The 26,794-nt window shown below is 41.8% G+C and overlaps 1 protein-coding gene across 1 annotated transcript in view; it reads right to left on the reverse strand.

Moving 5' to 3' along the window:
* The window catches only part of LOC120055341 (myomegalin-like), a 109,796-nt gene that overhangs the window by 64,076 nt on the left and 18,926 nt on the right, over positions 1-26,794 (reverse strand). Inside the window, exons 4-8 of the mRNA XM_039003213.1 lie at positions 20,519-20,595; positions 10,602-10,725; positions 10,227-10,381; positions 9,886-10,042; positions 7,270-7,323 (exon numbers count right to left, since the gene is read on the reverse strand). Coding sequence (XP_038859141.1) covers positions 7,270-7,323; positions 9,886-10,042; positions 10,227-10,381; positions 10,602-10,725; positions 20,519-20,595 — 567 coding nt within the window. The remainder of the gene's footprint in view (positions 1-7,269; positions 7,324-9,885; positions 10,043-10,226; positions 10,382-10,601; positions 10,726-20,518; positions 20,596-26,794) is intronic.

A 26,794-nucleotide genomic window follows, 5' to 3' on the forward strand; every position in this document is an offset into this window, starting at 1 on the left:
CCTTGGCAAATCACGTTAAGACACTGATGCCCTTTGAAACCACATTATCTGTGCCCTGGTCCTATAAGAGCTCTTTGTCACTTCCCACAAGCCGGGTTGTGACAAAAACTCACACTCATTCTTATGTTTAATAAATGTATCGTATAGTGTGTGCATGGCAGGCTTACAATGATGGCAAAAAACAACATTTGAGAGTGTGCTGACCCTGGTGCTAGAGGGGGTACGCGGCTGGAGGTTGAATGTTTGAAGGGGTACAGGACTATAAAAAGTTTGGGAACCACTGATTTTAACCAAAAGGGGTGGGTTACCCCAGAAGGGATTGGTTAAACCAAAAGAGATGGGTTAAACCAAAGGGGATGGGTTAAACCAAAAGGGGTGGGTTAAACCAAAAGGGATGGGTTAAACCAAAAGGGATGGGTTAAACCAAAAGGGATGGGTTAAACCAAAAGGGATGGGTTAAACCAAAAGGGATGGGTTAAACCAAAGGGGATGGGTTAAACCAAACGGGATGGGTTAAACCAAACGGGATGGGTTAAACCAAAAGGGATGGGTTAAACCAAAAGGGATGGGTTAAACCAAAGGGGATGGGTTAAACCAAAGGGGATGGATTAAACCAAAAGGGATGGGTTAAACCAAAGGAGATGGGTTAAACCAAAAGAGATGGGTTAAACCAAAAGGGATGGGTTAAACCACAAGGGATGGGTTAAACCAAAAGAGATTGGTTAAACCAAAAGGGATGGGTTAAACCAAAGGGATGGGTTACCAAAAGGGATGGGTTCACCCAAAAGGGATGAGTTAAACCAGAAGGGAATGATTATCAAAAGGGATGGGTTAACCCAAAGGGGATAGGTTACCAAAAGGGATGGGTTATTTGGGCGGCAGGTAGCCTAGTGGTTAGAGCGTTGGGCCAGTAACCGAAAGGTTGCTAGATTGAATCCCTGAGCTGACAAGGTAAAAATCTGCTGCTCTGCCCCTGAACAAGGCAGTTAACCCACTGTTCCTAGGCCGTCATTATAAATAAGAATTTGTTCTTAGCTGACTTGCCTAGTAAAATAAAAAATGAAAAGGGATTGGTTAACCCAAATTGACGTCTTGGTTTATTTAAAGTCAAGAGTAATACATGATTCATAACAAAAACCTGTATGTGATTGTGCTAAAATGCTTCATTTTCAAACCCATGTAGAGTTCATTATCTTACCATATGATGGTGTATGGCAGCCATTTTCTCTGAGGGCAGAGTTGACCTTGTATGTCCTAGGTCAGTTCCTCACTAATGCCTGATTATGGGGGGCTTAAAATTACAGTCTGGGGTTAGTTGGAGGTCCTTGATTAAGTTTGTTGAGGATTTGGGGTTTAAAATGACAGTCTGTGGGTAGTTGGGGGTCCTTGATTAATTTAGTTGAGGATTTTGGGTTTAAAATGAGGACTGCTTCAGTACTCTCCAGTAGAGTCCACTGCTAAATCAGATAGTGCCTTCAAACTCCTCTTTAAGCATAGACTGCAATCAAGCAAGAGAGAGATAGAAATAACAAATCACCACACATAGACATTTTATAAAAAAATATATAACTTTTACTCCTTGTGGCGGGCCGGGCGCCTGCAGGCTGACCTCTGTCGACAGGTGTTTCCTCCGACACATTGGTGCGGCTGGCTTCCGGGTTAAGTGGGCGGGTGTTAAGAAGTGCGGTTTGGCGGGTCATGTTTCGGAGGACGCATGACTCGACCTTCGCCCCCCGAGCCTGTTGGGGTGTTGCAGCGATGAGACAAGATCGAAATTGGGTAGAAAACGGAGGTAAAATATTAGCATAAATGTAGCATGAATAGCATCAGCAGCCACCCACAGCACATTTCTTTCATAACATTTCTCCCTTCTGGATGGCCTGCCATTTAGATTGATCTCATTGGCTGTGGTGTCTGGAGAACCAATTAGAAGCTAGGTGTCTTAGACAACACAACTTGATATCTGTGTGTGTCAGAGTTGGCACCAGAAGGTCAGCGTGACCTATTGACAACCTCGCTGAAACACGAGCCACTTAAATGCGCACCAACACACATCCTTGTACGCACACTCACTGACATACATGGATACAGACACTTGCAAGCCTTCTGTGTTGAATACAGTCGTGCTCTGTTGTGTACACAGATATTGAACATGTTGACAGACAGGTGAACATTCTTTCTACCCTTACTATCCGGTGTAACTATAGGCCAGAAAATAATGATATTTAGTTATTTTTCTGGGGGATTAATGGGGCAAATAAATCCAAAGTTCAATGTATGCCATTCCATTGCCTATGTCTGTGCATTCGTTTTCCACTTTCAAAGACCTCTTCTCCTCCTCGTCTTCTAAAGAAACTGACATGGATTTGAGTAATAGTGATCCATTCAGCCTTAGTTACAGCTGGCAGTGGCCCTGGGCAATGGGACAACATCACTGTGTGAAATCTGAGCTGAGATCAGCCGTGATAGGCACATTTGCATCCCTAGAGCCAAGCTGTTTTACAAGGTAAAATGCCTCCAGAGGCACCTTGGGGTTTTGGCTCATTCATGAGAAACTCACACAACAACAAATATGTGTAGGATTCAAAGCTGCCACCAAATGACAAGAGTCAAGAGCCTTGGGAGTCTCAGTGAGACAGGATCAAAGGAAGAATAATGGATATGACCAGAGCCATGCATCTAGAGAGTTGAGACAACTTGTAGAATGTTGAATATTGTTCTAATTCTAGACAGTGACATAGCAATGTTTAAATATTCCCAGTGTAATGTTAATGACGCTCTAACATGGCTGCCATAGAATGTTGTAGTGACATGAGAATGCATCATAATGCAGAAACCTCATTGGCCCAACTCTCTAAATACATGGCTCTGGTAATGACTAGCTATAGGTAATGACTTATATGTGGTAATGCCTGAGACGAGATGATGACTGTCGATTACGAAAACTAACAAGTGACGATGATTAGCCAAACACTCTTGATCAAAATGACAGGATACACATACACTGTACTGTGGCTTTCTTTCAACTGTATGTGAGGTATAGTGACACTTTAAATAAAGTTTGATTTCATTTAATTTGACACACAGCAGCGCATCTATTTCTATTATCTAACCCCGCTCCAGTCAACACAGACGCATACCGTATATACCTGTTTACTGTATATACCTGCATACTTTATATACCTGTTACTGTATATACCTGTTTACTGTATATACCTGTTTACTGTATATACCTGCATACTGTATATACCTGTTTACTGTATATACCTGCATACTGTATATACCTGTTTACTGTATATACCTGCATACTTTATATACCTGTTACTGTATATACCTGTTTACTGTATATACCTGTTTACTGTATATACCTGTTACTGTATATACCTGTTTACTGTATATACCTGTTTACTGTATATACCTGTTACTGTATATACCTGTTTACTGTATACCTGGATACTGTATATACCTGTTACTGTATATACCTGCGTACTGTATATACCTGTTTACTGTATACCTGGATACTGTATATACCTGTTACTGTATATACCTGCGTACTGTATATACCTGTTACTGTATACCTGCATACTATATATACCTTAATACTGTATATACCTGTTACTGTATATACCTGCATACTGTATATACCTGCATACTGCATATACCTGTTTACTGTATACCTGGATACTGTATATACCTGGATACTGTATATACCTGTTTACTGTATACCTGGATACTGTATATACCTGTTTACTGTATATACCTGTTTACTGTATACCTGCGTACTGTATATACCTGCATACTGTATATACCTGTTTACTGTATATACCTATTTACTGTATACCTGCATACTGTATATACCTGTTTACTGTATATACCTGGATACTGTATATACCTGTTTACTGTATACCTGGATACTGTATATACCTGTTTACTGTATATACCTGTTTACTGTATACCTGCGTACTGTATAGACCTGTTTACTGTATATCTGCGTACTGTATATACCTATTTACTGTATACCTGCATACTGTATATACCTGTTTACTGTATACCTGCATACTGTATATGCCTGTTTACTGTATATACCTGTTTACTGTATATACCTGTTTACTGTATACCTGCATATTGTATATACCTGTTACTGTATATACCTGTTACTGTATATACCTGCATAGTGTATATACCTGCATACTGTATATACCTGCATACTGTATATACCTGTTACTGTATATACCTGTTACTGTATATACCTGTTTACTGTATACCTGCATACTGTATATACCTGTTACTGTATATACCTGTTTACTGTATATACCTGCATACTGTATATACCTGCATACTGTATATACCTGTTACTGTATATACCTGCATACTGTATATACCTGTTTACTGTATACCTGCATACTGTATATACCTGTTACTGTATATACCTGCATACTGTATATACATGCATACTGTATATACCTGCATACTGTATATACCTGTTACTGTATATACCTGTTACTGTATATACCTGTTTACTGTATATACCTGTTTACTGTATACCTGCATACTGTATATACCTGTTACTGTATATACCTGTTTACTGTATATACCTGCATACTGTATATACCTGCATACTGTATATACCTGTTACTGTATATATATGCATACTGTATATACCTGTTACTGTATATACCTGCATACTATATATACCTGTTTACTGTATACCTGCATACTGTATATACCTGTTACTGTATATACCTGTTACTGTATATACCTGCATAGTGTATATACCTGCATACTGTATATACCTGCATACTGTATATACCTGTTACTGTATATACCTGTTTACTGTATATACCTGCATACTGTATATACCTGTTACTGTATATATTTGCATACTGTATATACCTGTTACTGTATATACCTGCATACTGTATATACCTGTTTACTGTATACCTGCATACTGTATATACCTGTTACTGTATATACCTGTTACTGTATATACATGTTACTGTATATACCTGCATACTGTATATACCTGTTACTGTATATACCTGTTACTGTATATACCTGCATACTGTATATACCTGTTACTGTATATACCTGTTACTGTATATACCTGTTACTGTATATATATGCATACTGTATATACCTGTTACTGTATATACCTGTTACTGTATATACCTGTTACTGTATATACCTGCATACTGTATATACCTGCATACTGTATATACCTGTTACTGTATATACCTGTTACTGTATATACCTGTTTACTGTATATACCTGCATACTGTATATACCTGTTACTGTATATACCTGTTACTGTATATACCTGTTTACTGTATATATATGCATACTGTATATACCTGTTACTGTATATACCTGTTACTGTATATACCTGTTACTGTATATACCTGCATACTGTATATACCTGCATACTGTATATACCTGTTACTGTATATACCTGTTACTGTATATACCTGTTACTGTATATACCTGCATACTGTATATACCTGCATACTGTATATACCTGTTACTGTATATACCTGTTACTGTATATACCTGTTACTGTATATATATGCATACTGTATATACCTGTTACTGTATATACCTGTTACTGTATATACCTGCATACTGTATATACCTGCATACTGTATATACCTGTTACTGTATATACCTGCATACTGTATATACCTGCATACTGTATATACCTGTTACTGTATATACCTGTTACTGTATATACCTGTTACTGTATATACCTGCATACTGTATATACCTGCATACTGTATATACCTGTTACTGTATATACCTGTTACTGTATATACCTGTTACTGTATATATATGCATACTGTATATACCTGTTACTGTATATACCTGTTACTGTATATACCTGTTACTGTATATACCTGCATACTGTATATACCTGCATACTGTATATACCTGTTACTGTATATACCTGTTACTGTATATACCTGTTACTGTATATACCTGCATACTGTATATACCTGTTACTGTATATACCTGTTACTGTATATACCTGTTACTGTATATATATGCATACTGTATATACCTGTTACTGTATATACCTGTTACTGTATATACCTGTTACTGTATATACCTGCATACTGTATATACCTGCATACTGTATATACCTGTTACTGTATATACCTGTTACTGTATATACCTGTTTACTGTATATACCTGCATACTGTATATACCTGTTACTGTATATACCTGTTACTGTATATACCTGTTTACTGTATATACCTGCATACTGTATATACCTGCATACTGTATATACCTGTTACTGTATATACCTGTTACTGTATATACCTGTTTACTGTATATACCTGTTACTGTATATACCTGTTTTCCTGTTAATTGTGTAATGTGAGAAGCTCCCCTCTAAGAATGTGACTGATGAGAATAGAGAATGTGGGCGGACTGTTCATAAATTCATCACATCATTTGTTTACCACAGACTAAAATAACCCAGGCTCCCTCCAGGGCCGACAGCTCCCAACACAATACTGTCATTAACAGACATAGAGACACTAACACAGACTGGTCTAGGAACGGTTTCTTACTCATCTCTAGCAGCTGCTATATACTAAGATGTTATATGATATGGTAACTAGGGGTAATGTATGATGTTTACGTTGAATTCAATACAATGGCGTTTCAATTAACCACAAAGAAACCCTAATTATATTAGAAAGTAGTTTATATGTGATTACAATTTGATAATGTATTTTTCCTTAGATAGTGACCACCGACCACATATTCTGTTGCTCATGATGTTACCCCTCTGTATGTGGCTGTCTGGTTTAAGGGGTGCTTTGTGTTGATACTTCAGTCGGGGTCAAGCTCCACCAACACCTTAGAGTGGGATCTGGCTAAAGTGGGTACTGACTCAACAGTAGTGTAGGACTAGCACCTCAAAGTGCAGACTCTTTAATAAACTTAATACAGAACTCAAAGCTGATAGTGATTATGCAATATTAAAGATGGAATCCGCAGTAGGGGGACAGAGCGCCACTGGTCGCCCCGTCACCTTTGTTATTGTTTCTTGTTGCCGAGCTGAGGAGCGTCGTGCAGCATGGTGAAACAAATTCTAGTACACATTGTGCTCTTCTATCGTGCGTGCGATGATGTCAGAGGGGAAAAACTGTGTTGGTTGTTTCCAATAACTTCTTTGTTGTTGTAATACCACAAATGGACAGTTTCACCATTAAGGATCCCAGCTTCAAGTGAGTTTCTGTGTTCACTTCAGGATTCACTCACCTGCATCTCCTGCTCAATGCGTAGTCTCTCCCTGCCCAGCTCCTCCTGGTAGAACTGTAGGGGAGAGAAACAGGGGCCTTAGAAAGTTAGGTGTGTGTGTACGTGTGTGTGTCTGTGTGTGCATGTGTGCGTGTGTTTGAGTAATGGTGATATCAGTCCCACAGAGCGTAATTAATATCTCCTTCTCAGAAAATCTGTACAACAGCTGTAGTGATGATCAGATCATTCAGAGAGTAGCAGAGTACACCGCGTTCTGTTGACAGTCGTCCAACAAAATGCATCACACTACCACCCTGCCTGCTGCCACAACAACACAACTTAACACAACACACTACACAATTGGTAGATTGAACACGACTAGTTGCATGGGTTACAGAAGGCTACAGCAAATACAAATGTAATGAATTGATTCTGAAACAGATTCAAGTATTAAAGGTAGACTCAGCGAAATGACGTTGCAACCAGCAGCATCACAGGTAGCCTAGTGGTTAGAGCGTCGGACTAGTAACTGAAAGGTTGCTAGATCAAATCCCCGAGCTGACAAGGTAAACATCTGTTGTTCTGCCCCTGAACTAGGCATTTAACCCACTGTTCCTAGACCATCATTGTAAATAACAATGTGGTCTTAACTGACTTGCCTAGATATATAAAGTAAAACATATATTGAGATCCATCACTTGATTCAGTCACACACAGTGTTGTGGTGCACGGGTTTGCTCTGCACTGTTCACAATGTGGTAGCCAGGGCTTTGAGCCTCACTCTTCATTGCCCTTAGGTGTTGTGGAAATTGACCACATGGAATTCCTCAATCAAAATAAGATTTTGACAACTGAAAGGATATAGATGTTTTTTTTATTTTTTATTTTTTCCTGGTGAATGCGTTTTGAAACCTTTACTAACCTAAGAAGAGTGGTCTGTGGGTTTAAACACACACATATGGTGTGTTGCTATGTGTTTCTTGACAGGAGTGTTTACGTGTGTGTTGCTATGTGTTTCTTGACAGGAGTGTTTACATGTGTGTTGCTATGTGTTTCTTGACAGGAGTGTTTATGTGTGTGTTGCTATGTGTTTCTTGACAGGAGTGTTTATGTGTGTGTTGCTATGTGTTTCTTGACAGGAGTGTTTACATGTGTGTTGCTATGTGTTTCTTGACAGGAGTGTTTACGTGTGTGTTGCTATGTGTTTCTTGACAGGAGTGTTTATGTGTGTGTTGCTATGTGTTTCTTGACAGGAGTGTTTACATGTGTGTTGCTATGTGTTTCTTGACAGGAGTGTTTACATGTGTGTTGCTATGTGTTTCTTGACAGGAGTGTTTACATGTGTGTTGCTATGTGTTTCTTGACAGGAGTGTTTACATGTGTGTTGCTATGTGTTTCTTGACAGGAGTGTTTACATGTGTGTTGCTATGTGTTTCTTGACAGGAGTGTTTACATGTGTGTTGCTATGTGTTTCTTGACAGGAGTGTTTACATGTGTGTTGCTATGTGTTTCTTGACAGGAGTGTTTACATGTGTGTTGCTATGTGTTTCTTGACAGGAGTGTTTATGTGTGTGTTGCTATGTGTTTCTTGACAGGAGTGTTTATGTGTGTGTTGCTATGTGTTTCTTGACAGGAGTGTTTACATGTGTGTTGCTATGTGTTTCTTGACAGGAGTGTTTATGTGTGTGTTGCTATGTGTTTCTTGACAGGAGTGTTTATGTGTGTGTTGCTATGTGTTTCTTGACAGGAGTGTTTACATGTGTGTTGCTATGTGTTTCTTGACAGGAGTGTTTATGTGTGTGTTGCTATGTGTTTCTTGACAGGAGTGTTTATGTGTGTGTTGCTATGTGTTTCTTGACAGGAGTGTTTACATGTGTGTTGCTATGTGTTTCTTGACAGGAGTGTTTATGTGTGTGTTGCTATGTGTTTCTTGACAGGAGTGTTTATGTGTGTGTTGCTATGTGTTTCTTGACAGGAGTGTTTACATGTGTGTTGCTATGTGTTTCTTGACAGGAGTGTTTATGTGTGTGTTGCTATGTGTTTCTTGACAGGAGTGTTTACGTGTGTGTTGCTATGTGTTTCTTGACAGGAGTGTTTATGTGTGTGTTGCTATGTGTTTCTTGACAGGAGTGTTTATGTGTGTGTTGCTATGTGTTTCTTGACAGGAGTGTTTATGTGTGTGTGTTGCGTGTGTTACGCTGCTATAACAGGTGTGCTTCCACATTTTGACATCGTGTTTCCACGTTTCCATGTGGTTCCATCTTTTTTACATGTGTGGGGACGGGGGAGATATGGATGAAGAAGGACTGGGTGAGGAGGGGGGAGGTTTTGATAAGCATGTTAGCTATAGCTAAAGGAGGGGCGAGGAGGGTTGAGGACGGGTGAGGAAGGGTTGAGCTATGCCTACTGAGTGAGTGAGGAATGGGTGAGACTAGAGAGATGGGTGAGGTGTCCCAGAAACCCTGTGTATGAAGCTTTTGACTTGCTATTACAGGCCTTTACACACTACAGGAACTCAGTCAGTTAAATACATACAATACATGAATAGAATAACACAATCAATTATTGAACCATTGACCCCAATGCAGACCCTACACATGCACTTTTCCTCATACGTGTAACAGGGATAATATATACCTCTGCATCTCTCTCTTTCTGCAGCAGGGAGGAGGAGAGGTCCACTACCTGTCCCTCCAGCTCTCCCACCTTCAGGGCCAGGACGCTCTTCTGTCCACTCAGCTCAGTGATCAGAGCCTCCTTACAGCGCAGAGCACAGGTCAGCTCCTCGACCACCCTACAGGAGGAGAGAGAAGAGAGGAGAGAGAGAGAGAGAGAGAGGTCAGTACCATAGATACCGGGGGCTAAATGTGGACTTGTAGGAGTCCTAGGCTTTCCTCCATGAGTGTGAAGGTGTGTAATTACAGCTTTTAGGTCACTGGTTCATATCTGGCTCAAATAACCATATACCGTGTGTGTACCTGTCTTTGTTGGTGTGTGATGGGGGGTGATGAGACGTGGTCTGGGTGCTCTCCTCCTCCTCTGGGCTGTCCTTCATGTCCTCCAAGAGGGTCTGGGAGCTCGACCTGGCCAGGGAGGCCATCCTCCCAGCCTCACATCGCGCTAGCTCGGCCTCCTGGAGGAAAAACATGAAAAGGTCTCGATATCAGTCTGTGTTTAAAGCTGATCTAATAATAGAACAACTAATTTCATCTCCACAAAGAACACAACCAACTTTAGCAGTGTGTGTGTGTGTGTGTGTGTGTGTGTGTGTGTGTGTGTGTGTGTGTGTGTGTGTGTGTGTGTGTGTGTGTGTGTGTGTGTGTGTGTGTTTGTGTGTGTGTTTGTGTGTGTACCTCCTGCAGGAGTTGTATCTTGGTCTCCAGCAACTCCTGCATGTGGTCGATCTCTTGCTGTCTCTCCTCACATCGTCTCTGTAGCTCTGCCTCATTGTGACTGGACAGGCTCTCAGCTGTTGACCTATCAGAAAAGAGGAGAGAGAAAGGGAACATTGTGATTGGTCAGGCTCTCTGCTATCGTCATATTAAAAGAGAGGAAAAAAGAGTGATAATTGTGATTGGTCTGGCTCTATTCTGTTGTCCTATCAGGGAGTGGACATTAGATGGAACATCATGTTAAGTGTCTATCAATAACTACCAACAGTCATCCACATACACTCATAACACTGTGTTGCTTGTTATTGCGCCATCGGTGCAGGGCAGACCAGTGGTGTCAGTCCTGGGTCGTTTTAGGGTTGTAGTGTGGTCAGGTCAGGACTAAGACAGGATATGAGGTCATATGAAGTATCCCAGCTATAACTCATGGGATACCCTACACCTCCCAGCTACAAATAGAGACCAGTCACACACCCAGAGTGTAAACTTTTATTGTGTTCACATATAGTTCTGTGAGAGCGCCCTGAAAACATCACGCAGACCAAGGCTGGAATTTGGTCAAACTCGCCATAGCTATCAATAAGCATTCAGAGTCTTTGTTTACAAACTACTGTCTTTGCACACACATATGGTATTGTGAAAACTGGAGCATCAACCTGTGAGGGAAGACTACTGCTTGTAGTCGTACACCCTCTGACTGTGTGTGTGTGTTTGGTTTTATTATCCTTGTGGTGACCATAAGTCCTCACAAGGATAGTAAAACAAGGACAATTCCCCAGTCCCCACAAGGAAAAAGGCTATTGTAATTTATGGCTTAGGTTTAGGGTTAGAATTAGGGTGAGAATTAGGGTTAGGTTTAGGGTTAGGAGTTAAGGTTAGGTTAGGTTAGGAGTTTGAGGTTAAGCTCAGGGTTAAGGTGAGGGTTAGGGTTATGTTTAGAGTTAGGGTTAGGGGTTAGGGAAATAGGTTTTTGAATGGGAATCAATTGTTTGGTCCCCACAAGGAGAGTAAAACAAATGTGTGTGTGTGTGTGTGTGTGTGTGTGTGTGTGTGTGTGTGTGTGTGTGTGTGTGTGTGTGTGTGTGTGTGTGTGTGTGTGTGTGTGTGTGTGTGTGTGTGTGTGTGTGTGTGTGTGTGTGTGTGCGTCTGTGCCTTTAAGTATCTGTTTTACTGAGTCACTCAATGACGCCATTCCAGAATTCCTGCTGTGGATCCCAAAATGGCACACGCCTTCCTGTCTCCTTGGGGCGTCTGTTCTATTCCTCCTCCTCCTCCTCCTCTCCTCTTTTCTCCTCCTCTTCTCCTCCTCTCCTCTGACTTCCTCTGTTTTTAACTCAGACCATCTGACCATGGCAGACAGCAACTAAGATAACTAAGATTATTATTAACCAGACTGTGTAATGTTACTGCTGGGTGGATGGATGTTACTGCTGGGTGGATGGATGCTACTCCTGGGTGGATGGATGCTACTGCTGGGTGGATGGATGCTACTGCTGGGTGGATGGATGTTACTGCTGGGTGGATGGATGCTACTGCTGGGTGGATGGATGCTACTGCTGGGTGGATGGATGCTACTGCTGGGTGGATGGATGCTACTGCTGGGTGGATGGATGTTACTGCTGGGTGGATGGATGCTACTGCTGGGTGGATGGTTGTTACTGCTGGGTGGATGGATGCTCCTGCTGGGTGGATGGATGCTCCTGCTGGGTGGATGGATGCTACTGCTGGGTGGATGGATGTTACTGCTGGGTGGATGGATGCTACTGCTGGGTGGACGGATGCTACTGCTGGGTGGATGGATGTTACTGCTGGGTGGATGGATGCTACTGCTTGGTGGATGGATGCTACTGCTTGGTGGACGGATGCTACTGCTGGGTGGATGGATGCTACTGCTGGGTGGACGGATGCTCCTGCTGGGTGGATGGATGCTACTGCTGGGTGGATGGATGCTACTGCTGGGTGGACGGATGCTACTGCTGGGTAGATGGATGTTACTGCTGGGTGGATGGATGTTACTGCTGGGTGGATGGATGCTACTGCTGGGTGGATGGATGCTCCTGCTGGGTGGATGGTTGTTACTGCTGGGTGGATGGATGCTACTGCTGGGTGGGTGGTTGTTACTGCTGGGTGGATGGTTGTTACTGCTGGGTGGACGGATGCTACTGCTGGGTGGATGGATGTTACTGCTGGGTGGATGGTTGTTACTGCTGGGTGGATGGATGCTACTGCTGGGTGGATGGATGCTACTGCTGGGTGGATGGTTGTTACTGCTGGGTGGATGGTTGTTCAAATCAAATCAAATCTATTGGTCACATACACGTGTAAAGCAGATGTTATTGTGGGTGTAGTGAAATGCTTGTGCTTCTAGCTCCGACCGTGCAGTAATATTTAACAAGTAATATCTAACAGTTTCACAACATATACCCAAAATACACGTAAATCTAAGTAAGGAATGGATTAAGAATATATATACATATACGTCAGAGCGGCATTGGACTAAGATACAGTGGCATAGTATAGAATACAGTACAGACATATGAGATGGGTGATGCAATATTTACACACAATTAAAGGGACTAAGATACAGTAGAATAGTATAGAGTACAGTTTATAAGTATGAGATGAGTAATGCAAGATACGGAGACATTATTAAAGTGGCTAGTGTTTCATTTCCTTAAAGTGGCCAGTGATTCCTAATCTATGTCTATAGGCAGCAGCCTCTGATGTGCTGGAGATGGCTGTTTAACAGTCAGTGGTGTAGTATAGAATACAATACAGTATATACATATACACTAAGATAACGTAGAATAGTGTGGAGTGCAGTTTATTCATATGAGATGAGTAATGCTCAATACGGAAACATTAGTTATTTTAGTTATTAGTTATTTTACATAAGTTATTTTCGGTCATAAGAGATGGTAGCAGCAACATTATGTACAAAATGAGTAAAAAAATAAGTTACAAACAACGCAGATAAACACAATCGGTTGGGGGCACGTAAAATGTCTGCCTTCTGCTCCGGCGCCAGCTATTTGATGCTATCTCCATATTAATACAGTAATGTTGATTAGCTGATCTGATGCTATCTCCATATTAATACAATAATGTAACGTTTATTAGCTGATCTGATGCTATCTCCATATTAATACAGTAATGTTGATTAGCTGATCTGATGCTATCTCCATATTAATACAATAATGTAACGTTTATTAGCTGATCTGATGCTATCTCCATATTAATACAATAATGTAACGTTTATTAGCTGATCTGATGCTATGTCCATATTAATACAATAATGTAACGTTTATTAGCTGATCTGATGCTATCTCCATATTAATACAATAATGTAACGTTTATTAGCTGATCTGATGCTATGTCCATATTAATACAGTAATGTAAGGTTGATTAGCTGATCTGATGCTATCTCCATATTAATACAGTAATGTAACGTTTATTAGCTGATCTGATGCTATGTCCATATTAATACAGTAATGTAAGGTTGATTAGCTGATCTGATGCTATCTCCATATTAATACAGGAATGTAATGTTGATTAGCTGATCTGATGCTATCTCCATATTAATACAGTAATGTAATGTTGATTAGCTGATCTGATGCTATCTCCATATTAATACAATAATGTAATGTTGATTAGCTGATCTGATTCTATCTCCATATTAATACAGTAATGTAATGTTGATTAGCTGATCTGATGCTATCTCCATATTAATACAGTAATGTAATGTTGATTAGCTGATCTGATGCTATCTCCATATTAATACAGTAATGTAAGGTTGATTAGCTGCCATGTGAGCAAGAAGGCCAGGGAACAGTATGATCCATTACACCAGCTGTGGAGCTCGCAATGATTAGTAGCTTGCATGCTAACGGCTCCCCTCCATCAGCCAAATATTTACTGCTGAGACCCCCTACCAGCACACACCACCTTTGATCATCAATCTATCCCAGGCTATGGACTCTAGGCTGGAGGCTATGGGTGGGGGGTTGAGGGCACGAGGCAGAAAAGTGGACCTTTAATCTCATAGCAATCTGATGAATACACAGAATATGTCAATCAAATTGATTCCCTTCCAGGGGGAGTATTAAATTCAAAGCCTAGCTGCAACAGCAGTGGTAGGGGTTCGGAGGGGGGTAAGGGTGGACGTGACAGGTATTGCCTTCCATATCCCTGTCTGCACGCCAAGATATCAGGGTTGCCCTTTTGGAGCTGGCGAGTGTGCGATCCCATTGGGACAGACACTCGGAGTACACATGTGTGTGAGTATGTGTGTGTGTCTGACTGTGCACGCTCCTGTGTGTGTGTGTGTGTGTGCGTGTGTGTGTGTATGTGTGTGTGTGTGTCTGACTGTGCACGCTCCTGTGTGTGTGTGTGTGTGTGTGTGTGTCCAGTTCTCTCTCACTCCACCAGCTGTTGTGTGAAACATGAGGTGAGGTGTTACCTCTAAACGGTTTGATTCTACCCTCTGAGGGACTCACTACTGATTACTGTTCTATGCCTACAGTCTCCTGCTATAGGCTTGTTATCCTGCTATAACACCATCTCTGTATGAGAAACAGCTTTGTTAATTCTCATCAAACAAAGACAAACACTCACCGTAAACACTTGAGCAAATTGTATTTCTGAATACCAGCAAAGCATGTCGCACGTAGTCATGGGTCTTTGGAAAACATTAAGATTATTGAATTCTATTGGTTTAGTACTATGCTACATACAGTAGGCGAGTCTCGAGGGGAATGTCAGGAAGAGTAAGAGGACAGTATTTTATTGGTGGATATGTGGCATTGGTGATGTCAACATTAGGCCATTGAGGCCATCCATTCACAATGCATACCGGCCAAGATGGCACCGACAGACATGGCAGCTCTGCTTCTAGCAATTAAGCAACTTTGAAGTATTTCGTTTTTTGTGTGTTATTTCTTACATTACTAGCCCAGAACTTTTTTTTGTGTTTTATTACATACAGCCGGAAATAACTTTTGGATATCAGAGCAGCGGTAATTTACCAGCATTACGACCAGGAATACGACTTCCCCGAATTGGATCCTTTGTTCGTACCCCCCAGGGCAATTGAACTTATCCCAGAGCCTGCTCCAAGACGCCACCGGCGGAGAAGAGAATTTCGGAGTGGACTTCTAGTCCGACTCAGGAGGCGTGCACACCATCCACCGCTTCCGAGGATATTACTCGCTAATGTTCAGTCTCTGGACAATAAAGTAGACAAGCTCAGGGCGAGGATCTCCTTCCATAGAGACATCAGGAACTGTAACATATTCTGTTTCACAGAATCATGGCTCTCTCGGGACATACTGTCCCCATCCATACAGCCAGCTGGGTTCTCAGTTCATCGTGCAAACAGGAATAAAGAACTCTCCGGGAAGAAGAAAGGCGGGGGTGTATGTTTCATAATTAACTACACATGGTGTGAATGTGATAACATACAGAAAGTCAAGTCCTTTTGTTCACCCGACCTAGAACACCTCACAATCAAATGCAGAAGGTATTACCTCCCAAGATAATTCTCTACGGTTATAGTCACAGCTGTGTATATTCCCCCTCAAGCCGAAACCACAACGGCCCTCAAGGAACTACACTGGACTTCATGCAAACCGGAAACCACATATACTGAGGCCGCATTTATTGTAGCTGGGGATTTTAACAAAGCAAATTTGAGGAAAACGCTACCGAAGTTCTATCGACACATTGACTGTAGTACTCACTTAGGAAAAACACTAGACCACTGCTACTCGCCTTTTCGAGATGCCTACAAGGCCCTCCCCCGCCCCCCCTTTGCAAATCAGATCAAGACTCTATTTTGCTCCTCCCTTCCTATAGGCAAAAACTCAAACAGGAAGTACCCGTGCTAAGGTCTATTCAATGCTGGTCTGACCATGAATCCATGCTTCAAGATTGTTTTGATCACGCGGACTGGGATATGTTCCGGGTAGCCTCTGAGAATAACATTGACGTTTACACGGACACGGTGACTGAGTTCATCAGGAAGTGATTAGGGGATGTTGTTCCCACGGTGACTATTAAAACCTACCCAAAAACTGTGGATAGATGACAGCATTCACGCATAACTGAAAGCGCGAACCACCACATTTAACCATGGCAAGGTGACAGGGAATATGGTTGAATACAAACAGTGTAGTTATTCCCTCTGTAAGGCAATCAAACAGGCAAAATGTCAGTACAGAGACAAAGTGGCTTCGCAATTCAACGGCTCAGACACAAGACGTATGTGGCAGGGTCTACAGACAATCACGGATTACAAAGGGAGACACAGCCACGTCACGGACACCAACGTCTTGCTCCCAGACATCTAAACACAATATTCGCCTGCTTTGAGGATAACACAGTGCCACCGACGCCACCCATTCCAAAGAACTGTAGGTTCTCGTTCTCCGTGGCCAAAGTGAGTAAGACATTTAAGCGCATTAACCCTCTCATGGCTGCCGGCCCAGAAGGCATTCCTAGCCGCGTAGACCAGCTGGCTGCGTAGACCAGAGCATGCGTAGACCAGCTGGCTGGAGTGTTTACGGACATATTCAATCTCTCCCTATTCCAGTCTGCTGTCCCCACTTGCTTCAATACGTCCACCATTGTTCCTGTACATAAGAAAGCAAAGGTAACTGAACTAAATTACTATCGCCCCGTAGCTCTCACTTCTGTCATCATGAAGTGCTTTGAGAGGCTAGTTTACCTGACACCCTAGACCCAATTCAATTTGTTTACCACGGCAATAGATCCACAGGCGATGCAATTGCCATCGCACTGCACAATGGCCTATCCCATCTGGACAAGAGGAATACCTACGTCAGAATGCTGTTCGTTGACTATAGCTCCATAGTACCCTCCAAGCTCATCATTAAGCTCGGGGCCCTGGGTCTGAACCCCGCCCTGTGCAACTGGGTCCTGGACCTCCTGACGGGCCGTCCCCAGGTGGTGAAGGTAGGAAACAAGGCCTCCACTTCACTGATCCTCAACACAGGGGCCCCACAAGGGTGCGTGCTCAGCCCCTTCCTGTACTCCCTGTTCACCCATGACTGCGTGGCCACTCACCCCTCCAACTCAATCATCAAGTTTGCAGACGACACAACAGTAGTAGGCCTGATTACCAACAATGATGAGACAGCCTACAGAGAGGAGGTGAGGGCTTTGGTGGAGTGGTGCCAGGAAAATAACTTCTCCCTCAAAGTTAACAAAACAAAGAAGCTGATCGGGGACTTCAGGAAACAGCAGAGGGAGCATGCCCCTATACACATCGACGGGACCACAGTGGAGGAGGTGGAAAGTTTTAAGTTCCTCTGCGTACACATCACTGACAATCTGAAAAGGTCCACCCACACAGACCATGTGGTAAAAAAGGCGCAACAGCGCCTCTTCAACCTCAGGAGGCTGAAGAAATTCGGCTTGGCCCCTAAGACCCTCAGAAACTTTTACAGATGCACAATTGAGAGCATCCTGTTGGACTGTTTCACCGCCTGGTATGGCAACTGCACCACCCGCAACCGCAGGGCTCTCCAGAGGGTGGTGCGGTCTGCCCAACGTATCACCCGGGCAACATGACCTGCCCTCCAGGACACCTGCAGCACCCGATGTCACAGATAGCCCAAAAAGATCATCAAGGACAACCCCACTATCATCCAGAAGGCGAGGTCAGTACAGGTGCATCAAAGCTGGGACCGATAGACAGAAAAATCGCTTCTATCTCAAGGCCATCAGACTGTCAAATAGCCATCACTAGCAGGCTACCACCCGGTTACTCAACCCTGCACCTTAGAGGCTGCTGCCGTATATACATAGACATGGAATCACTAGTCACTTTAATAATGTTTACATACTGCTTTACTCATCTCAAATGTATACACCGTATTCTATTCTACTGTATTTTAGTCAATGCCACTCCGACAGTGCTCAACCTAATATTTACAGTTGAAGTCGGAACTTTACATACACTTAGGTTTGAGTCATTACAACTTGTTTTTCAACCGCTCCACAAATTTCCTGTTAACAAACTATAGTTTTGGTAAGTCAGTTAGGACATCTACTTTGTGCATGATACAAGTAATTTTTCCAACAATTGTTTACAGACAGATTATATAATTTATAATTCACTGTATCACAATTCCAGTGGGTCAGAAGTTACACTAATTTGATTGTGCCTTTAAACAGCTTGGAAAATTCCTGAAAATGATGGCATGGCTTTAGAAGCTTCTGATAGGCTTATTGACATCATTTGAGTCAATTGGAGGTGTACCTGTGGATGTATTTCAAGGCCTACCTTGAAATTCAGTGCCTTTTTACTAGATATCATGGGAAAATCAAAAGAAATCAGCCAAGACCTCAGAAGAAAATTGGAGACGTCCCACAAGTCTGGTTCATCCTTGGGAGCAATTTCCAAATGCCTGAAGGTACCACGTTCATCTGTATGAACAAACAGTACGCAAGTATAAACACCATGGGACCACGCAGCCGTCATACCGCTCAGGAAGGAGACGCGTTCTGTCTCCTAGAAATGAACGTACTTTGGTGTGAAAAGTGCAAATCAATCCCAGAATAACAGCAAAGGACCTTGTGAAGATGCTGGATGAAACAGGTACAAAATTATCTATATCCACAGTAAAACGAGTCCTATATTGACATAACTTGAAAGGCCGCTCAGCAAGGAAGAAGCCACTGCTCCAAAACCGCCGTAAAAAAGCCAGACTACAGTTTGTAACTGCACATGGGGACAAAGAACGTACTTTTTTGAGAAATGTTCTCTTGTCTGATGAAACAAAAATAGAACTGTTTGGCCATAATGACCATTGTTATGTTTGGAGGAAAAAGGGGGAGGCTTGCAAGCCGAAGAACACCATCCCAGCATGGGGGTGGCAGCATCATGTTGTGTTGGTGCTTTGCTGCAAGAGGGACTGGTGCACTTCACAAAATAGATGGCATCATGAGGAAGTAAAATGATGTGGATATATTGAAGCAACATCTCAAGACATCAGTCAGGAAGTCAGAGCTTGGTCGCAAATGGGTCTTCCAAATGGACAATGACCCCAAGCATACTTCCAAAGTTGTGGCAAAATGGCTTAAGGACAACAAAGTCAAGGTATTGGAGTGGCCATCACAAAGCCCTGACCTCAATCCTATAGAAAATTTGTGGGCAGAACTGAAAAAGCATGTGTGAGGAAGGAGGCCTACAAACCTGACTCCGTTACACCAGCTCTGTCAGGAGGAATGGGCCAAAATTCATCCAACTTATTGTGGGAAGCTTGTGGAAGGCTACCCGAAACGTTTGACCCAAGTTAAACAATTTAAAGGCAATGCTACCAAATACTAATTGAGTGTATGTAAACTTCTGACCCACTGGGAATGTGATGAAAGAAATAAAAGCTGAAAGAAATCATTCTCTCTACTGTTATTCTGACATTTCACATTCTTAAAATAAAGTGGTGATCCTAACTGACCTAAGACAGGGAATTTTTTACGAGGATTAAATGTCAGGAAGGGTGAAAAACTGAGTTTAAATGTATTTGGCTAAGGTGTATGTAAACTTCCGAGTTCAACTGTATATCTTTCTTAATTCCATTCTTTTACTTTTAGATACTGTATGTGTATTGTTGTGAACTATTAGATACTACTGCATTGTTGGAGCTAGGAACACAAGCATTTTCCTACATCCGCAATAACATCTGCTAAATATGTGTATGTGACCAATACAATTAGATTTTATTTGATCTGTTGGTTGGCTGTCAGTCTACATTGCAATTTAATTTGACGTAAAAAGTGTCAGATTCTCAGATCAGATGAATGTTCAATACATTCAACGGTCAACTGTTAGTCTGGATGTGTCGTACTGGACTTACAGAGCCTTGTCAAGAAGGTCTTGTTTCTCCTGTAACTCTTGCTTCAAGCTCTCCACTTCTACCTTCAACTCGATGTTCTGGAACACAGGGAGAATAGAACATGACATCAGACTGGAATTATGTTTGATAGAAAAAATGACATCAATATTGTCGTCGTTGTCACCGTCATCATCATCATCATCATCATCATCATCATCATCATCATCATCATCATCATCATCATCATCACCATCATCATCACCATCATCATCATCATCATCATCATCCTCACCCACATCATAACGAATAATCTCAAAAGACAAGGAATATCAAATAGAAACTTTAAAACAAGTCAATGAAGTCATAGAAACTCAAAGAAGTGCAGGCACCATTAGTACAATTACTGTAAAACACAGGAAGAGAGTAGAGGACGGGCTCATTGTAATGGCTGGAATGGAATTAATAGAATGGTATCAAACACAAACATATGGAAACCACATGTTTGACTCCGTTCCATTAATTCCATTCCGCCCATTACAATGAGCCCTTCTTCCTATAGCTCCTCCCACCAGCCTCCACTGACCTGTACTGCCTTGCAAAGACCCCTGATGCCCAGAGGAACGGTATACCCTATTACTCTCCTGGAAACTCCTGCCTTCTAAATGCACCTAGTGCTTGTCCTGTACAGTATCCAGTGTCTTCTATCCCCCTCCAACACCATCACACAGCTAAACAGCAACAGCAACCCTACACGCACAACCTGTCCTCTCTCCTTCTCACCCACAACCCCCAAATACCTTCACCATCTACACCTGACCCCCGCACCCCTCCTATGCTGCATCAATTTTCCCCCTTCCCTCCCCCTCTCTCTGCTGTATCAATCAGAGTGGTGTGGTGTGTAAACGTAACATTAGTAGGGAACATGGTTCTCTCCTGTCACAGATGTTATATTTTATGATGGGACATGCTGCCAGGAAACCCAGACTTTTTTTTTTAACCTGTCCATTGCACACTTTACTTGAAACCTATCAAAGTTTAACAAAGAATGCATGTTTCACATAGTATCAATTAATAGCATAAACATGTATCAATCTGGACTGGTCCCAGATCTGTTAGAGATCTTGCTAACATCAGCTCTTTGCCACATCTCACACCAGTGCAAAGCTAATTTTTAATATATCCTTTATTTAACTAGGCAAGTCAGTTAAGAACACATTTTTATTTACAATGACGGCCTAAACCGGCCAAACCGGGACGACACTAGGCCAATTGTGCGCCGCCCTATGGGACTCCCAATAACAGCCGGTTGTGATACAGCCTGGACTCAAACCAGGGTGTCTGTAGTGACCGCTCTAGCACTGAGATGCAGTGCCTTAGACCGCTGCACCACTCAGGAGCTAGTACAGGATTACAAAACGTATCCAGGGCTTTCAACAGCCTTGGTTCCATTGCCAAACATACATTTTATTAGGCTACTGTGTAAATACAACATAAAGTGATTCTATTTTCATCATTATAAAGGTAAAATGTCATTCCCCTCACCTCACAATGGAGGGTAACTAACTGTTAGGCTCACATACTTAAACCAGGGGGAAGGCAGAGAATCTCTGGGGCTTATACCAAGGGTCAGGGGTTAAAGTACACACTTATGTGCTCTGACAGCCACGGTGAACCAGAATAGGGTTCTGAGCTAGGACAGGGCCTTTAGGATAGGGATTTGGGATATGGAAAATGGATTGGCAATGTGACTGGGAATGAATGGTGAGGTTAAATGGTCCAGTTGTGACCCTGGACAGGGATAGGACACCAGCGTCTCTCTCTCTCTCTTTCGGGTTATTGTTGCTTATTTCTGTCCTCTTTCTCTTATCTCTCTTTTCACTCTTTGAAATTCAAACTGTATCCTATTCTTACCTTTTCTCTCAATATTTTGTATTCCATTTCTCTCATTTCCTGTCTCCCACTTCCTTCCATCTCTCTCACTCTGTCAGACCTGTATGTAGTATTATAGTACTTCCCCCAGTCTATTGACATTTAGAATCTGCTCTGTCTTCTAGCCAGAGAGGTATTCCAGTTTATCACACCTTCATAGCAAAACTATCTGTCTGTCCTTAACACTCACACTGACCCTGGATACATGTGCACACACAGAGTAAGCAGACCCCCAGTGCACGTGTCACTAGCGCTCACCCACACTGAAACTGGCATCACATCAAGATACCTAAAACAACAGGGGCTCTGGCCTTTTGGACTGGTATTGACACACAACCGTTAATTCATGACTACGCTGTGTCCTTACAGTGTGAAATATACATCTTATTGATCTCTAACATTATACATTTAGGAAATACTTCAGCAAAACAAAAGCAATGTTCGTAAGATAACATTTTACATAAACATTTTAGCAGTTTAGCAGACATTGTTATCCAGAGAGACTTACAAAGCATCACAATGCATGTGCTCTTACACAAAGTGTCGCTACAATAGCCAAAGTCACGTAAACAAATTGAAATTAATTTAAACGCATTTCACATTACTTTTCACATCATTAGACACTGCTTGACAGACAGCAACCGGGATGTTTTCCTGTTATCCACACAGCTCTAAATATAGGAGTCCATGGTGCACCTGCTATTCCTGCCCCCCCCCCCCCCCCCCCCGCCCACTCGGCCCACAGTAACAGTTCCCCTTATAACTAGATATGCACTGGAGTGGTACAAGGCTGCCTGATTGGGCGAGACATGGGGTTAAGAGTATAGTGCTAGGCCTAGTCGCTGACACACACACACCTAGCCATGCAGTCCCACACGCATACAGTGGGGTCTGAAACACCCTTGATAAAGATGAGCGATAATGACTGTATAAAATATATTATTTAAATACTGAGCTATATTGTATGCTCAAAAAAAGTATATACTTTTATACTAATACAATTGCTCAGAGAAAGATATTTTGTTTAACAAGTAATACAAAACTATATCAAAAAGGTAGAGGTAACAATTATTGACATCCCATAAGATTCTAGGAATATTTGGTCCCATATTCACAGCACGCAATGATTACATTAAGCTTGTGACTCTACAAACTTGTTGGATGCATTTGCAGTTTGTTTTGGTTGTGTTTCAGATTATTTTGTGCCCAATAGAAATGAATGGTAAATAATGTAATGTGTCATTTTGGAGCCACTTTTATTGTAAATAAGAATAGAATATGTGTCTAAACACTTCTACATTAATGTGGATGCTACCATGATTATGGATAATCCTGAATAATGATGAGTGAGAAAGTTACAGAGGGTCAAAGATCATACCCCCAAGACATGCTAACCTTCCCTGTTATTAGTAATGGTGAGAGGTTAGCATGTGTTGGGGGTATGACATTTGACCCTCTGTAACTTTCTAAATCATCATTAATCACGATTCAAGTGACTCCATAATAACACAATACATGATTTACCATTAATTTCTATTGGGCACAAAATAATCTGAAACACAACCAAAACTAACTGCAAATTCATATTTCATTGAAATATGCTAGAAATATGAGACCAAATACTAAACTTTTGACTACTTTATTTATAAGAATCTTTAAGAAAAAATTGTACTTGTTAATCCGAATAAAAAATTCTCAGAGCAATTGTATTAGTATAAAATAATATAATTTCCCCCCAAGATGTATCATACAATATAGATCAGTATTTGAATTATATATCCTTTACAGTCATTATTGCTCATCTTTATCAAGGGTGTGAATTATTTTGACGCCACTTATGAACACAATTCTGAAGACATGCACCCACATATTTGCCACAGATCTATCCCTACACTGACATGCATGTGTAACCGATGTGAAATGGCTAGCTAGTTAGCGGGGTGCGCGCACATAGCGTTTCAATCGCTGACGTCACTCGCTCTGAGACCTTGAAGTAGTTGTGGAGTGATGGGTAACGATGCTTCTAGGGTGACTGTTGTCAAAGTGTGCAGAGGGTCCCTGGTTCGAGCCCAGGTAGGGGTGAGGAGAGGGACGGAAGCTATACTGTTACACATGCACAGATAACGGGATAAAAAACAAGCAAGTCAAACCCATTGCAGAAGAACAAATGTGTTGAAGAAATTATTGCACTCAAGCTTGGACTATATATAGAAATCCTCTCCCTCCCACTCTGAGCAGGGAGTGTAAACTGAGACAACAGAAACGGTGCCAGGAAATCAACTGAATCAAGCAGATCAACAAAGAAACAATCCCAAGGCCAAATTAATTACTGTATCTGAGACACTGAGACACTGGGCATCTGCTTTTAACTTACATTTGGTTGAGTTGTTAACTATCATGAATTCAACGTGAAATCAACAAAACATGTCACCATGTCATTGGATTTAGGTTAAAAAAAATAAAAAAAATACCTAACTCCCATATGTTGATTACTTTTTTCAAATCCAATCAGTTTTCCCACCTTTATTCAATGTCCTCACATAGATTGTTTTGTTGAAATGAGGTGGAAACAACATTGATTCAACCAGTTTTTGCCCAGTGGGAAGTGAAAGCATTATCATATGGTCTTGCATGGACCGGGAGTGACACGACCATAGAGCTCCTATTAAATTAGTCATTCCTAATTCTATGGACATGTAGCGGAAAAAATATATACTAGCGACTAGTGACTTGCAGGAGCTGAGGCCCAGCAGGATGACTTAGTCAAGCGTGATGACTCAGTCATGATTTACAGTGCTTTGCGAAAGTATTCACCCTCCTTGACATTTTTCCTATTTTGTTGCCTTACAACCTGGAATTAAAATATATTTTGGGGGGGTTTGTGTCAGTTGATTTACACAACATGCCTACCACTTTGAAGATGCAAAATATTTGTTATTGTGAAACAAACAACAAATAAGACTAAAATGTTTTAACTTGAGCGTGCATAACTATTCCCCCCCCCATAGTCAATACATTGTAGAGATGTTTTGCAGCAATTACAGCTGCAAGTCTCTTGGAATATGTCTCTATAAGCTTGGCACATCTACTGGGATTTTTGCCCATTCTTCAAGGCAAAACTGCTCCAGGTCCTTCAAGTTGGATGGGTTCCACTGGTGTACAGCAATCTTTAAGTCATACCACAGATTCTCAATTGGATTGAGGTCTGGGCTTTGACTAGGCCATTCCAAGACATTTAAATGTTTCCCGTTAAACCACTCGAGTGTTGCTTTAGCAGTATGCTTAGGGTCATTGTCCTGCTGGAAGGTGAACCTCCATCCCAGTCTCAAATCTCTGGAAGACTGAAACAGATTTCCCACAAGAATTTCCCTGTATTTTGTGCCATCCATCATTCCTTCAAATCTGACCAGTTTCCCAGTCCCTGCCGATGAAAAACATCCCCACAGCATGATGCTGCCACCACCATGCTTCACTGTGGGGTGTTGGGTTTGTGCCAGACATAGTGTTTTCCTTGATGGCCAAAAAGCTCCATTTTAGTCAGAGTAGCTTCTTCCGTATGTTTGGGGAGTCTCCCACATGCCTCCTGGCGAACACCAAACGTGTTTGAATATTTTTTTCTTTAAGCAATGGCTTTATTATGGCCGCTCTTCTGTAAAGCCCAGCTCTATGGAGTGTACGACTTAAAGTGGTCCTATGGACAGATACTCCAATCTCCTCTGTGGAGCTTTGCAGCTCCTTCGGGGTTATCTTTGGTCTCTTGTTGCCTCTCTGATTAATGCCCTCCTTGTCTGGTCCGTGATTTTTAGTGGGCGGCTCTTGGCAAGTTTGTTGTGGTGCCATATTCTTTCAATTTTTTAATAATGGATTTAATGATGCTCCGTGGGATGTTCAACGTTTTGGATATTTTTTTATAACCCAATCCTGATCTGTACTTCTCCACAACTTTGTCCCTGACCTGTTTGGAGAGCTCCTTGGTCTTCATGGTGCCGCTTGCTTGGTGGTGCCCCTTGCTTAGTGGTGTTGCAGACTCTGGGGCCTTTCAGAACAGGTGTATATATACTGAGATCATGTGACAGATTATGTGACATTTAGATTGCACACAGGTGGACTTCATAGCAAAGGGGGTGAATACAAATGCACGCACCACTTTTCCGTATTTTTTTGTTGCTGCATTTTTTGAAACAAGTAATTTTATTCATTTCACTTCACCAATTTGGACTATTTTGTGTATGTCCATTACATGAAATCAACATAAAAATCCATTTAAATTACAGGTTGTAATGCAACAAAATAGGAAAAACGCCAAGGGGGTGAATACTTTTGCAAGGCACTGTATGAGATAGTTTGGATGGCTGACCATCTGTGGGC

The sequence above is a fragment of the Salvelinus namaycush genome, chromosome 11 (genome assembly GCF_016432855.1).
Source record: "Salvelinus namaycush isolate Seneca chromosome 11, SaNama_1.0, whole genome shotgun sequence".
Taxonomy (NCBI): Eukaryota; Metazoa; Chordata; class Actinopteri; order Salmoniformes; family Salmonidae; genus Salvelinus; species Salvelinus namaycush.